At 42.7% G+C, this 13,789-nt stretch overlaps 1 protein-coding gene across 1 annotated transcript in view; it reads left to right on the top strand.

Annotated features, from left to right (window-relative positions):
* Positions 1 to 13,789, top strand: part of LOC147734878 (alpha-N-acetylgalactosamine-specific lectin-like) — a 118,323-nt gene that overhangs the window by 19,570 nt on the left and 84,964 nt on the right. Inside the window, exon 4 of the mRNA XM_086953090.1 lies at positions 10,720 to 10,860. Coding sequence (XP_086809216.1) covers positions 10,720 to 10,860 — 141 coding nt within the window. The remainder of the gene's footprint in view (positions 1 to 10,719; positions 10,861 to 13,789) is intronic.

Below are 13,789 nucleotides of genomic sequence, written 5' to 3'. Positions count from 1 at the left end.
CCATCTCTCAATGGACAAGGACTTACAGAAAATCATTAATAGACGCTTAACTAAATACCTCAACAACCAACAACTCCTCAACACCACTCAGTCTGCTTTCAGACCCAGCCACAGCATTGAAACAACCCTCATCGCCACCATAGACGGCATCCACATTACTCTGGATGGAGGTGACATTGCAGCACTCGTCCTCCAGGACCTCACCACAGCATTTGGCCTAGTCTCCCACCCCATTCTTATGCAATGTGGAACTGACATCGGAATCAAAGGAAATGCAATCTGATGGATCTGCTCCTTCCCAACTGAAAGGAACTTGTCAGTTAGCCTGGCACCATATACCTTGGATGCCTGTGACATCATCTGTATTGTTCCGGAAAGATCCTCACTGAGCCCTTCACCACACATGATCCCTCTAGCCGGTATCATCTTCTCTCACAACATCAATGTCCTCTCCTATGCCAATGACACTCAACTCATTCTCTCCCTTATGGACAAGATGCCCCGTACCAGACTGAATTCGCCCCCTGGATGGAAAGCAACAGTCTGAAGTGGAACACTGACAAGACCTAAATCATGATCATTGGGAAAAGCACTACACTTTGGGAATCCGCCTGTTAACCAACAGAACTAGGACCTGCACCCAACCCCTAAGCCTACCACTCACACCAAGAACCTTAGGATCATCATCAACAGCAATCTCAACATGATCACCTAAGTCAATGCCATCACCGCATAATGCTTCCATGCCCTGAAGATGCTAAGGATATTTTTTAAATGGCTTCCAATCAGCACCTGGAAAACTTTCAAACATGCCCTTCTCACAAGCAAACGGGAACAATCTGTGTGCAGGGATGAACCGAAAATTCACTTAAAGATTGCCGACCATTCAGAACTCAGAAACCAGAATCTGTCTCGCTGACAGTGACAGTGCGCTCTAAAAATCTGTATAACATAACACAAAATGCATTATTATTTTAAAGTTCTAACATAGCTACCACCTTTCGAAGCATGCATTGGCCTACTTGGAGCAATACAAAAATATACACTATGCACTATACAATTGCAAGATAACCGCTGTAGGAAATTGGGTTACTGGTTCAGTGGGGTGAAAACCTACTCATACAGCAACCAACATCCTTGTCAGGGTGAAGCCACACTCAAAACCAAATTATCTGGTGCTTAATCGTCTGTTAGCTAAGTAGACAACCAGGCAGGCTTAACTTAGAGGCAATGTGTAAAAAGTGTTTATGCAGGACTTCAAACAATAATCAAGTGAACAAAAATCCCACACCAATTTAGAAAAATTGAGAAAAAATGTATAAATAATTTATGACAAAAATTAAATCAGTAGTCTCAGAGATATGCAGTTTGAATGATTTAAGTGAACACAGTGCCAAAAAGCACAAAGCACCAACCGTGGTCTTCTGGTCACGCCAGACCAGGACGAAGTCACAAGTTCAGGTCAACCACGGTGAAGTGCGGGCCACATACTTGACCAAGCTAGGCCTGTTAACAAAGTACTTTAAATCCTGGCTGCGAGCTGGTGCAAGATATGGCATTGAGCATATGTTGTGAAGCACCAGCTCCAAGGAGCTGTGGGCTGGGATGCACAGTCCTGCGTTTAGGAGGCGACTTGCAGTGACATTGTTGAGGTGCTGCAGGGATAAAATGTGAAGCCAAGAATACGTCATGAAGCAGCGGTTCCGAGAAGCGGCTGAGATCCTGCTTTGGGGATACGTCCCACAGCTGTATCCAATGTGGGTCTCCGAGGAAATGCATCATGCTGTGTTTGTTCTGTTGGGCTGGCAGAGGGTCCAGGACTGGGATGGCACCACTTGAAGGGCATGACTTACAGCAGGCAGACTCCAGGTGCAGGGTTCAAGGTGGTTGGAGCCTTTTCCGTCCTTGAGGCTCTGATCAGGATGCCAGCCAACTAGCCATTGGAGTGACTGTGATGGTCTTGGTATTCAAGATGCAGTTCGAGTCCTTCTCACTCAGGCAGCAGGGCAGCAGAATAACTCGGCATCAGAGTAGCAGTCCTGCTTGCAGCAGAGTAGCACAGCAGTTCCTCTTCTGAGTCTTCTATAGGTCCAGATGTTTACTGAAGAGTTGAATCTGGGCAGAACCTTTGTGATGTGCAAGTGTGGTAGTTGACTGCTCCTCCCCTCATCCTGACAGTAATGACCAATCCTGCTAACATCTATTCCTCCTTTCTCTCACTGCTTGGGAGCAAAAAACAAAGACTAGCGGCCAGCAACACATAGTCATGTGATCCAGGATACAGGCTGCAGGGACCAAATGTTAAGAACAAGAAACTGCCAACTTTCTAAAAGTGGCATTTTCGGATTTGAGACTTGAAGTCTGACTTTACCATTAAAAAGTGTTTTGGATTACAATTCTTAAGATAACAAACTCAACCACGCTACCTGATCGCAATTGAAACTTATCACTTATTAAATGTAATAAATTAAGCAAACGTTATCCTATGCGAGAAGCAGGTCTTGCAGTATTGAAAAAACAGTTTAGGGCCTTCCCTAGAGGTGACGTATATGCGTTAAATAGGACGATTTAGGCCTGGCCAAATGTCTAATTTGCCAGGTTGAATTGGCAGGTAAAAACTGTCCACACAGGTTGCAGTAGCAGACTTGAGACATGCTTTAAGGAACTACTTAAGTGGGTGGCACAATACGCACGGCACTCTCACTAGTAGCCTTTAATTCACAGGCCACGTTACAAAGGATGTATTAGTAAATTTAAAGTGCCTATTGGTTATAAACTAATTTTATCATGTTGAGGGGACGGAGGACAAGCACGTTAGAACTGGTTGGCAGTGGAAAAGTGCTCTAGTTCCTAAGGCCAACAAAAACAAATTCAGCAAAAATGGGAGGTGTGATGCCAAAAACTTTGGGGGAAGACCACCTAAAGGCTGACAGGCTTAACAGTAGCTCCCTAAACATCACACTGGGCCTGATTCACAGAATGATCTTAAGACTCAATCCTAAACGTACTACTATTTTGGTATTCACAGAATGCACTTACTACTTTTGGCATTCACAGAATGAACTTACTACTTTTGGTATTCACAGAAGTTAGGATTTTGTCTTAAGTCTGTCTTAAGTCTGTCTTAAGTTTGTCTTAAGACAAACTTAAGACAAAAATCCTAACTTCTTTGAATACCAAAAGTAGTAAGTTCATTCTGTGAATGCCAAAAGTAGTAAGTGCATTCTGTGAATACCAAAATAGTAGTACATTTAGGATTGAGTCTTAAGTTCATTCTGTGAATCGGGCTCAATGTCATTACATGAAGGCTGTACAGCTTAGAAATAGCGGCCACAGTGGATTCAACACACCGCACATGTAAAGAGTGGAAATCAGACGGCCCTGCAGGACTATCAGAGGGGCTACTAAAATTTAAAAAAAGAGCAGCAGGAAAGCAATAAATAGACATATACAAGAAACAAGCTATGGCAAAGCCAATGGGTCTAAAGTTTGTGGCCTAGTTATGTTATGTTATGTTATGTTATATGATTTTTATATAGCACTAATCACCAACCGGTCTCTAAGCACTTCTAGAGAAAGTGAGCAAGTCACCAGAGCTGAAAGAACTGGCCGCAGCGGATGCAGAGATTACGCAGTTGTTAGTGCCTCTCTGAAAAGGAAGGTCTTTAAGAGCTTCCTAAAGATGAGCAAAACCGGTTCCTTTCGCAAGTACTCCAGCAGATCATTCCAGGCCTGCGGGAGGAGGACAGAAAATGCTCTACCCCCTTTGGATTTAGAGCTATACCTGGGTGGAACTAGCCTAAAAGCCTCAGATAACCGTAGAACCCGACTAGGAACATACTTCATCATGCGATCTTTTATATATTTTGGTGCCTCACCATACATTGCTACGTGGGCAATACAGAGACCCTTAAACTGCACTTGCTGTTTGATAGGCAACCAGTGCAATTTATCTAACAGAGGGGTGGCTTGTGTCCTCCTAGGGAGTCAAAAAATGAGCCTAGCCGCATCATTTTGTACAACGTACAGTCTCCTAAGGAGCTTCAGGGGAAGGCCAAGATAAAGAGCATTACCATAGTCTAGCCGAGAGATGCCAGTGGCGTAGACAATTGACTGCAGTGCGGATATGGATAGGAGGGGAACACGTTTCCGTAACTGCCTAAGTACACCCATACCGATTCCCACAACAGAGGAGACCTGACAAGACATAGACAATTCCAAATCAATTTTGAGCCCCAAGCTTTTTACCGTCGGGACTGGTACTGGGACCACTCCCAATTCTGAGGGGCCAAAAAAGATCACACCATGGGCTATTATTTGTTGGGATAATGAGCACTTTGGTTTTATCCGGATTTATTTTCAAATAATTGGCTGCCATCCAATTTACAGTGAACCTGTGCAGATTTCTGACTCCTGAGCCTGACAGGAGTTACTAAGCCGGACAAGAAGTTGAGTGTCATCGGCATAATTAACGACCTGACAATCCATATAGGTCAAGGCCTCCATCAAGGGTTGCAGATAGATGTTGAAAAGAAGAGATAATGCAGAGCCCTGAGGTACTCCACAGGATAGGGAGCCCAGATACAACAGCTGCTCACCCAACTGAACTCCCTGAGTGCGGTCTGACAGAAAAGACCTAAGCCAATTATGTACTTGGCCATTTATACCCAGGTTCATAAGACGGTTCAGCAGTATGTTGTGGCTGACCGTATCGAATGCCGCTGACAGGTCTAATAAAATCAGGGCACTCAGCTGTTTACTATTGGACCTAACTCTGAGCTCGTCCAGGATGGACACCATCACTAGCTCTGTGCTGTGATGAGCTCTAAAGCCTGCTTGTCTAGGATGGAGCAGTTGAGGATCTTCCAAATACCTTGCAAGTATTTTCAATACATACTGCTCCAGGATTTTTGCTAGAAAGGGGAGCTGCGAGATAGGCCTATAGTTTTTTAAGGTCAGGGTATCCGCACCAGGCTTTTTTAACAGGTGGGTGACCCTGGCTTCCTTTAGATTAGTTAGATTAATTGGTAAATAACCCAAATCTAAACAATCATTGAGTAATCCCAACACCTGCTTTTCCAACCCTGGCAGAGTCATTTGAAAAACCCTCGGAGGACAAGGGTCCGCTCGGGAGCCTGATTTAATATGCTTTACTAGTGCTACCAGAGTAGCTGAATCACGACTAGGAAATTTATATAACTGACTGCTAGGACAGGGGGGGCTAGTCTGATCAAGAGAACTGGAGTCAATAGGAGTTCTCGTGATTTCCAAGATGATGTCCGTGACTTTCTGAAGGGAGAACTCCTGAAAGGTATCACAATCTGGGGATGCGATTGTGGACTTCTTCTCAACTTTTGACTCAACTCCTTCAAGATGGCAAAGATCTCTTTTTGTTTGTTTCCTGCCTGAGCAATCCTTCCTTCATAGTGTTCTGCTTTCCTGACTAGGATAGCCGATTTCTAGTAGCAAAAAGGACTTTATAGGTTTTTAAGTCTGCTGGCTCATAACTGTGTCTCCACCGCCTCTCAGCTTGTCAAAGAAGTTGTTCATTTTTCCTTAGTGCATCATCAAACCATGGGGCCCCCTTTCCTTTATCTCTGACCCTTTCATTTTGTTCTGGTTCCACTATATCAATGGCCTGCTGTAAGTGAGTAAATAAAGCTTCACTTTTATGGTCTAGATTATCCTCTCCCACATCAGAGGAAGGGATTGAGTGTAGCGTGGCTATTAGGTGATCTGCCTCAATATTTTTCCAGATTCTGACCTTCCTCCACAAAGGCAGGGGCTGTGGTAGTTGACTATCACTTGGGACCCAACATCTCAACAATGAATGATCCGACCAGGCACAGCAGCTGATATCAGTTATCAGTGCCTAAGGCTGTGAAGACCATATTAGATCTAAGGTTTGGCCATTTACGTGAGTAGGACTATTAACCAGTTGCTGCAAGTCCATCGAGAGCATAGTGGTCTCGAATAGTCCCAGTACAGGCTCTCTCTGCACCTTGTCCCAGTGATAAATACTAGGAGACGTTTATATCTGGAACATAAGTCAGAAGTGAGCTCCAAGAAACACTCATTGAAACCAGGGTAGTCCTAGGGGGCCGATAAACTACCATAAGTACAATGCAGGAGGACTTCAAGGAAATGTTTATCCCCCAAACCTCCACCTTGTCACAGCTTTCTGCCATTATTTTAGTAACCATAAGGCTATTGTTAAAAAGGAAAGCAACCACACCCCGGAGTCCCCTGATCTATTATGCAACAGAGCATCACATTCCATTGAAAGGGCTGCAACAATATCAGGGGCTGATGAATCCCCCAACCATGTTTCCGTAAGTGCCAAAATGTCTATATCTCCATCTTGAAGCAGGGAGAAAACTTCTCCATCTTGAAGCAGGGAGAAAACTTCAAGATGGTGCTACTGCAAGGAGCACGTATCAAGCACTGCTACCTTCAGACCAAATGCAGTAAGGGCATAAGTCTGACCCTGAGTCCTCAAAGACCCATCAGCCTCTATACTGTTAGCCCTCAGTAGGTTTTCGACCAACAGTCTTGCCTGCACACTCTCCTCCAGCAAATAGTTACCCAGATTAAGGGACCGTAGTGTTTCTGTTGCATAGGTCAGTGGAGAAGTAGGGGTTCTGGCCCCTGGTCCCGGCCGGGCGCGGTCGGGCGCAGACGTGCTTGCGTTTGGCGGGCTTGCCTAGTGGCTTTGCTAATGCCTTTTTATGATGCCGCACAGCACCGGGAGCGAGCAAAATACTGATGCTGTACAGTAGCAACAATAAAAGATACAATGATGCAACCGCTACTGATGATAGCATCGCTTCTACTGCACGCTTACGTGTAATCCCATCCGCAAGCACTAGTGGAATGACGAGGGAGACATTTGCTTTCCTTTTTTACTTACAGATCCAAGATGGTAGATGCCACTTGAATTAGTAAATAAAAGAATTAGGAATTTTATTATTAAAAGATCTCCCTGTCAATATATATGTTGATCTCCTGCTGGAATGTAGAGTACTGGGCATGATAAACACGTTAAGGGTTGTCCAAAATGAAACATTTACTCAGCACATAGAAGAGGTCATAGTGACACCATGGACTAATGCATCCACACCAGAGATTTATAGTTGACCTCAGGGCTATAAGTACAAATCTTGGCAGGTCAAGTTAACCTTTCCTTTTCTGAGGTTGATAAAATTAGTACAATTGAACTGGGGAATAATAATCATCTGGTGTTCAGCACCAAGATACGCTTCCCGGTGAATGAATGTTTTATTAATACACATGGAATGTTATGTTATAAATATTTGTAGGAAATCCACATTTACTGCGTGGTCACTAGGCATATTTAACTTGACTATATAAGTCCACAATATATGGTACACAGTGTACCCAGGGTCTGGAAGTTAAATGCCACTACCGGACTGCAGCACTAATTGTGTTGCCCACTACAGTGGCAGTGTAAACATGGCTTCAGTGTAACCTGACTGTAGAAACTGTAAAAACTGCTTTTCAACCTGTCAACATAAACTCTTGACAGGTAAAAAATCCTCTTTTAAATATGAATGGGTTATAGGTAGGCTTTGGTGCGCACAAGGTGGGGTTTGTGGTATTTAAAAGTAGAACATGTAGAAATGTAAGGCTAATATGTAATTACAGTCACTATCACCCAAACACAATTTTTCCCTTTTTTACCATGCCAGGAATAGCTGTCCTATTTAGAAAACCTGAGTTCAAAATAAAATCTTAATACTATATTTTAGGAAAGGGACCAGCCACAAAAATAATTATACAATCATAGTTATAGTTATTAAAAACCCAATTCAATGGTGAAGTAAATTTTTTAATAAAGATAAGGAAAAAATAATTTTTTGAAAATTACCTATGCCTTGCGTAATGAGTCAATGAACCCATTAAATAGGTTTTCATGTCACAGAAACATGGGGGATACTAGTAACATTCACTGCCTTACCCCATACTTCTGGAAATGTGGCTCCCAGATAGTGATCTAACAAAACTTGGCTCTCTACAAAACAAAAGAACCTACTCACACAAGGCAAATTATCAGTTTGCAACACACATTTCTGTGGGACAAAGCCTGAATAAATGAAGGAATAAATGGAAAGAATTACAGCCCTCCCTCCCCCCACATGGATAATAAGAAGTGCAGAGCTTTGAACTTCCTCCACACTGACTATGCAGCACTCTCCTGTTGTAGCAGCTGAGTAGATACATATGATGCTCACAATATCTACAAATGAACCTCTATCTCCCATACTATTCTGCCTCCCCAGTGCTTTTTCACACTGCCTGTATCCCCCCCCCCCAAAAGGGGCACCCAGCATTGCACTCTCGGTTGACTGCTAGTATCCACTTTCAGGGACCCTATCCAGCCTCCTATCTAAACATTTTTCTAAATATCTACAAATTACAAATTACACAACAGATTCATCATTAATGCACAAGAGAATGAGAGACCCTTCCCACAACCAATGAGCTGGATTAGTGTACTCTTCCATGTCACATCCTAATCCCAAAACACTGGGGGACTAGTAACACATTCATCTAGAAACGTGCAGACCTACAGCAGTACTTGTACCTCAGTATCCTCAATAAACAGGCCTATCATCTGACCTGCTGACACTGTTCCTGTAGGCATGTGGAAGAACAAGGCTTCTCCAATCACATATCTCATATTGCTCAATTCATATAGACTGTGCTGGGGATGTCTCTGCACTCACCGCTCACAGAAGCACCCCTATAGTCACTCATGCAATGTCCCTACATAAGTACAATACATAAGAACATTCAAAGTATATACCTTGCGGGAGTTTTGTTTTAAAAACTGTAAGAACCCACACACACTGAATACAGTGGGGACCAATGCTCATGTCACTCCGACTAGTATGTTCCGGTGTAATTCCCCCTTTCGTGGAACCAACTCACAGTGTCCAGGTATCTCATTGCCTGGACTGACTTTGCTCATGGATGCAAGAGTCACACAGCCAGGCAATCTTAGGGGTTTCCTGCCACAAACACGCACACTCCTCAGCACAACAAATATATTTGTGTGCCAATAGCAATAGGTGGCTTCCTGCTGCTGTTCTGTGCTCACATCTGATGAAGACCTACTGAAGAGCTCTTAATCTCGGCCAAGATGTGCGCTTTGCACTGCAGCTGAATGCATTCCTTGTTGAGATGCCATGTATTCAGGCATGATACCTACCAAGACGCGATGCCTCACATGCTTCGCTGCTAAGCTAAGACTGTGCTCCAGCCTAAAATGTGCATTGCCAGGGTCAGCATCATGGATAGAGCGATTGTCTCTATCCATGAACAGAGGCATAGCAAGAGAGTCATAAACCCTACTTAAAGGAAGGAAAATGGAAACTGTGCCTTAGTTGGGTAGTCAAATACAGCCACCGCTGGGCCCCGGTGCAAGACACCTGCTGCACGTTTGATAACAACACCCACTGCTTAGATCTTGAAAGCGGGTGCTGAACACACTCTTCCAAAGAAGAACATTTGAGGAGAAAGAAGGATTCATAGCCTACATTTCAGTCTTTCTTTATTTGTTGATTGTTTATTCTTTCCAGCACCAACTTCAGTGTGGGCAGGACATATCTGCGCAACCTAGCCTCATGCTGGTGTCAGCCTTTTGGGAGACATAATGTTAATAAAAAGCCCTGCCACTTTCTTCATGGTAAGGTTTGCAAAGCATATTCCAGTCCTCTTGAACTAGCATTTTAGTGACATGACTTAAGATGAATAGGAATCTTGCATTTTGTAATCTCTTACCAACAAAATCCAGTAGTTATCAGTATTGCTACACAGTGGTAGTGCATTTTGTACTCTGCAAGCTCCACTGTTTGTGATTTGTAAGATATTGAAAATCAAGGAAGCCATATACAATCAGTGTTAAGTATTGGAAGTATTTTACCAGACTGTCTGCTAATTCACATACCATCTCCCTATGTTTAAGAAGAAACCCCAGGCCTCTTGTATTATTATGATATGTCTACATGTGGTTAACCGCTTCCATATCTTTACTGCAAAGACTTTGTCCTGAAAGGTGTTGTGATGGCTTTTAATACGTAATTGTGTACCAGTGCAAAGTATCCAACAGTGAAGCACATGAGGGCAAAGTGTTGAGGTATTTACTTTTCAGTGCAAAACGTATTTTGTCCTGGAAATTTGCCTAAAAGAATCATGAAGCAAAGCTTTGCACTACTTTGCGTTACTTTGCATCAAGAAGGCATCCAATGGCTGCCGCATGAGCATTCCCACACAACCCTTCATGGTTTTTGATACAAAGTAGTAGAAACAATTATTACCTCCACACTTTTCAAAATGTCTGTTTGTGTTGTACTATATAGCACTTATGCAAAGTATGTCAAAGTGTAGCATTTTGTACTGTGAGAGTACCCTTGCAGTACAAAATCTATGTTAGACATCTCACACAGAGCTTTGCATTATGATGCAAAAACGTATATGAGGTGCTTGGCTGCCTACAAGTTCATCAGAGCTTTTGGAAGAGAGCACCAAGTCTTCATCAATATGGTGCTGCTTCTCCTCTCAACGCAGCACATCTGTCTTTCTGGCTGAATATGAAAGTCAAGAATTATCATTGTATTATAACAATAACACTACATTATAGAATCAGGCGCCATTCCCTGTGTCTAATCTGATGTACATTTTGTTTGTCTTTTCAAGTCAACCTGTCTCTCCTACAATTCTCACCTGGCCTCCATTCACAGCCAAGAAGAAAATGATTTTGTATTTGTTCTGATGGGAAAACCAGTCGATCCTTACAACAAAGGCTCCTACTGGATAGGAGTTCATGACAGCTTCCAGGTGAGTGTCTTTCATTCTCCTTGATATGAATATTAGTTTGGTGTGTGCCAATCTTTATGCACATTTCAAATGTCTAACAAATATAGTTTTCTATGTTATGCTTGATACTTCATCCCTATTGGTAATGTAGTCTCATTGTCTATGAGCTCACTCTCGCCTTAGCCAGAGTGCATGGTATCCATCCATTAGAATGCAAATATACAAGTGATGTTCAATGACCTCTTTGATCAAGGTTCTCATTAACCTTGGGCGGAGCAGGCGGAGCGCCTCTATGGGAAGATCTACGGAGTTGTAAAACAACTCAGTAGAACTTCTCTCTGTTCCACTACGTGCCTTACTCCTCCCAAAGTAATTATAAAGTAATAAAAAAGGCACTTACCTGCCATGGCTGCCTCCTCCTCGCCATGGCTGCTCTCCTTCCTCGTTCCCACCGTCCTTCTTCTTAGATAAATGCTAAGTTGTACGTCTTGCACGTGCACATGCACACTCACAGGACGTACAACGTAGGGGTTATCAGTGAAAAAGGACGGCGAGGAGGAGGAAGGAGAGCGTCCATGGCAAGGAGGAAGCAGCTGTGGCAGGTTAAGTGCATTTTTAATTACTTTATAATTACTTTGGGAGGGTGGAGGGAAGAATAACTACACACCGCCATGGAGTTGTAGATTTGCCTAAACTATGCTGGCGGAGCATAGTTAACCGCCCGGGCTTATTTCTCATGCAGAAAGGCATGACCGCTCTTGCAGTGGCAGTTATGAAACAAAGGCCAGAAGTACGAAGCTATGTTGCCGTCTCAAACAGTTGAATCCATTTAATTGGACAACAAAAGGGTATTTCTTAAATACTTGATCGATTTTAGGACTCAGACTTATCAACATTTTTAATGGGTTGTGCATGGATACCTGTTCACCATTTGAAAGAGGCATACTGTGCACATCCCTTCCAAATTATGAATTCATACCATATGTATCAATGGTTTGCAACTGCATTTCTGGCTACAAGCCAGTGAAAAGTTACTGACTCTCATATTAAGGCATCCATATTTCCTTTATGGCAATTGGGCTACTTGATGATCTGCTGACCCTTACAGATCACCAATGGCAGGGAGCTGACATTTGAAACCCACCTTACAAATATTAAAGAGGTAGATCCATTTGCAACTTACTCCAGTTCCTTATTTTGTGATCCTACTTAATAGTAGATATGTCAGTGTGTAAATTAAGTTTCTGGTCGCAACAATGGTTGCAAATTGGGTCTTTTTTTGCAAACAGAATGGTGTACATCTGACCTGAAGTGTATTTTACTTAAGACAGATGTTTCCATATTTATTTGTTTTATTTATATACGTTTTATATAGTGCTAGCTAGCCCCGTAGGTGTCAGAATGCTTTACAAGGTCATGATAAGAAACAGTAAACAGTAAATGCAGGCATGCAATGAACATATGAGACAGTAGTTCAACAGACAAATGGTTCCCATCAAAGGTGCAAGTTTAGTGACCAACAATAGAGACACAATTCGAGAGGTACTAAAAGTCAGAGAAGCACAATAAAGAAAGAGCGAACCGAGCATCAGACAGAAAGTCTAGGTCTGATAAATCGATATTTTACTGAGATTCGTAGAATAGGAGTTAAAGCAGTAGGAGTTTCAGGTTTCTCTTGAAGCAAGGGAAGGCTTGCATCGAAGGTTACAAGGTAGGGAGTTCCATATTCTTGGAGCATTTCCAGAAAAAGAGCGCAAATTGGTTGCTGTCTTTTTTAGAATGGGAGGTAGGAGCAGAAGAGCATTGGAGCTTCTCAATGATCTTGTGGTTCCTGCTTTCGTCAGCTTGTTTTTGAAGTAGTTAGGTGTGTGAGAGTGAAGGGCTTTGTGGATGATGCATGCAGTCTTGTAAGTACACCTTCATTCAATAGGAAGCTAGTTGATGCTCTTGAATACAGGAGTGATTGCTCAAACCGTTTAAGAGAGATGAGTTGGGCTGCCATGTTAAGAACAGATCTCAGGGGCGAGGTGAGTTTTAGGCATCCCAATGAGAATGGGATTACCATAGTCTAGTTTGGAGAGAACCAGAGATTGCGCCACATTTTTTAAATCATCTGCAGGAATAAATGGTTTAGGTTTCTTGAGGTTTTTGAGTGTGTACAGTGCTTCTTTTGCTGTATTCTTGATGTGCTCTTTCATTGACATTTTGTTGTCCAGGAGTTTGATAAAGTAAGACAGCACTTTGAAGCGTTTAGGTCGATGAGCCAATGGTGGTTACTTTAAGGGAAGAAAATAATACCTTCTGTCTTGATGTGCTCAGCTTTAAGTGATTTGTGTGAAATCAGGATTGTAATTTGATCAATGTGTCGTTAAGATGTTGAATGTCACTGCGTGATTTTATTTTGTAGTTGGGTGGTTCCATAAAGAGATTGAAAAGGTAGGGGATAGAATTGAGCCTGTAGGCATGCAAACATTGATCCGAGTGGGTTTAGACAGGCAAGAGTTGATTTTGATTTGTTGCGAGCGGTGTTGAAGGAAGGAAGAGAACCAATTTAGTACAGTGTCATTCAAACTGAAACACCATGTAGGGCTGGGTGATTGACTGTATCGACTGCTGCTGATAGGTCAAGTTGAATAAGTAGGCAGATGTCACTCTTATCTAAGGCTCCATGGATGTCATCCGATAGGTTCAGCATGGCGGTTTCAGTACTACAGCCTTTGTCAAGGAAGGAGAATTTTTGTATATGATGATTAAGTTACTATAAGACACATTTTTACAAAGTCTGGGCAAGGAACCGGACGTTGGAGATAGGTCTGAGGTTGTTGAGATTGTTGAGACCAGCCCTGGTATTTTTGGGGATGGGTGTGATTTGTCCTAATTGGAGCAAAATTGTCACGCAACCCATGGTGAGAGATGTGTTCATGATGAAAGTGCATAACGGGGCGATGAT

Source organism: Lissotriton vulgaris, chromosome 1_2 (assembly GCF_964263255.1).
Source record: "Lissotriton vulgaris chromosome 1_2, aLisVul1.2, whole genome shotgun sequence".
Taxonomy (NCBI): domain Eukaryota; kingdom Metazoa; phylum Chordata; class Amphibia; order Caudata; family Salamandridae; genus Lissotriton; species Lissotriton vulgaris.
The sequence above is the reverse complement of the archived record's forward strand: the minus strand, read 5'-3'. Positions and strand labels throughout refer to the sequence as shown.